We start from the raw sequence: 2,500 nt of genomic DNA on the forward strand, positions 1-2,500 counted from the left end.
CCACAAAGCATGTACCATAGATTGCTGGACAAACATAGCAGTCATTAATGATGTTATTATATTAGTTTAATGTGATATAGAAATAGCCACCACAAAATACACAAGAGCAGTATCTTGAGGAAGCTGTTGTCGATCCCCCTTGCCTGTCGCCCTCAGGCGAATGGTGCCCCAGTCAGATCACGAGGGAGAGCCGTGGGCAGCCATGGCGGTGTCCAATAGGACAGCTAAGTGAGTTGAACTTTGCCTTAGTCTGCTGCCAGAATGCAACATTGACCAGAGACACAAACAAACATTGTTTATCCACAGGTCAGACAGGGTGCATGTGTATGGCCTTGTGTTCACCCCCACCAAAAGGAAGAGCAGTGAACCTGGCCACCCACACAACACATTCTCACACAATTATCCTTTCACCTGAGTGCTGAAGGTGACTTGCTTGTAGAAAAATGTGATGAATAATATTATGTTTTTGTATCGAGCCTTGACCATGCGTGTGTGTGTGTACGTGTGCGTGTGTGTGTGTATGCGTGTGTGTGTACGTGTGCGTGTGTGCGTGTGCATGTCGTAGTTCATCGCTTTTCTGCTCCTGGCCTGACTGGGCAGCCCAGCCAGTACTTGGCAATGGATCGTGGGTAGGGAGGATTGGCGAAGTCCACGCTCTTTGTCTGTAAATCCACTCTGTAGTACTGGTCTGTAACAGAGGAGAAACAGTGAGCACTGGCATTTATTTACCAAGACAATTCTTTGGCTGAACAGTCACTTAGTCACTGCTAGCAAAGGTTGCTCTCTTCTGACCTGAAAATTAGAAATGTATTAAAAACTTTCTTTTTTTTTCGAGTATAATATTTTTATACAGAAATTAAGATCTCTTTAATTAAATGGTCACCATGCTCTTGGAACAAGCCATAACAATGAGTATTTATTTCTGTTCAATCTCGTTGTGACCCCCAAGGTTAAATAAACAGTAAAATAAGCAAACACGTAACCGCGTGCTTCCCTTCAATAACTGCACCCAGAAAAACATCTGGGCGGTTTAAATCTGTCAGTGCTCAATACCTTTCTTGAAGAAATAGACATTTTGTACAGGCTGTCCCATGTCTCCAAAGTGCAGGTTTGGTCTGTATCTGTAATCAGAGTCATCATACTGCTGTGGCCGGTAGTTGTTCTGCTGTTGGTTCCAGTTCTGGTTCCGGTTCCGGTTCTGGTCTTGGTCCTGGTCCTGGTCCTGGTCCTGGTCCTGCCTGCGTTTTTCGTAGTTGTAGAACTTGTCGGCGTAGTCCTGTCCCAGATCTGTGCCCCAGTCTGCGATGGAGCCCCACTGGGGGGAGCGGTTCTGCCTGTGCTGCTGCTGCCGTCTCCTGCCCCACGGCCCCCCCTGGCCCCATGGCCCCCCCTGGCCCCACGGCCCCCCCTGGCCCCACGGGCCCCCCTGGCCCCACGGGCCCCCCTGCCTGGAGCGGAGGGGTCTGCTGGATATGTAGAGCCGGCCCACCATCACAGCGTCCACAGGGGAACGGATGCCCACCCAGTCCCTGTTAATGAAGCGCGGGCTATGGTTATCCTGCCCTGCGGGTGAGAGGGAACTGTCACTCTCAGATCTTCAGATCTGTACGGTGAAGGGTTTCTGTTACTGCACACACACTCACACACATATGTACGCACACATGTACACACGTACATACACACATGGACGCACACTTTCACACACACACGCACGCGCACACACACACACACACACACTTCTCTTACCTCCCTGGAACATGTGCTGGAAGAGCTGCTCCCAGCGGTCGTAGTACAGGTGGGCGTAGCGAGTGAAAGGGAGGGAGGGGGAGATGCTGCTCATCTTGACGCACTCCTCATGCGTGGGCTGGTGCTTAAACTCATACTGATAATACCGATCCCCTGGAGCAGAGACACACACTAACTACCACACACAGTACACCTTACACACACTAACTACCACACACAGTACACCTTACACACACTAACTACCACACACAGTACAGCTTACATACACTAACTACCACACACAGTACACCTTACACACACTAACTACCACACACAGTACAGCTTACACACACACTAACTACCACACACAGTACAGCTTACACACACTAACTACCACACACAGTACACCTTACACACACTAACTACCACACACAGTACACCTTACACACACTAACTACCACACACAGTACAGCTTACACACACTAACTACCACACACAGTACATCTTACACACACTAACCACCACACACAGTACAGCTTACACACACACTAACTACCACACACAGTACAGCTTACATACACTAACTACCACACACAGTACAGCTTACACACACTAACTACCACACACAGTACACCTTACACACACACTAACTACCACACACAGTACAGCTTACACACACTAACTATCACACACAGTACAGCTTACACACACTAACTACCACACACAGTACACCTTACACACACACTAACTACCACACACAGTACAGCTTACACAC

General features: G+C 48.8%; 1 protein-coding gene across 1 annotated transcript in view; it reads right to left on the reverse strand.

The window, feature by feature from the left end:
- Positions 1 to 48: 48 nt before the first annotated feature.
- Positions 49 to 2,500, reverse strand: part of vtna (vitronectin a) — a 7,278-nt gene continuing 4,826 nt past the window's right edge. The window contains exons 6-8 of the mRNA XM_061217155.1: positions 1,747 to 1,899; positions 1,054 to 1,563; positions 49 to 688 (exon numbers count right to left, since the gene is read on the reverse strand). Coding sequence (XP_061073139.1) covers positions 567 to 688; positions 1,054 to 1,563; positions 1,747 to 1,899 — 785 coding nt within the window. The 3' untranslated portion in view covers positions 49 to 566. The remainder of the gene's footprint in view (positions 689 to 1,053; positions 1,564 to 1,746; positions 1,900 to 2,500) is intronic.

Source organism: Conger conger, chromosome 13, assembly GCF_963514075.1.
Source record: "Conger conger chromosome 13, fConCon1.1, whole genome shotgun sequence".
Taxonomy (NCBI): domain Eukaryota; kingdom Metazoa; phylum Chordata; class Actinopteri; order Anguilliformes; family Congridae; genus Conger; species Conger conger.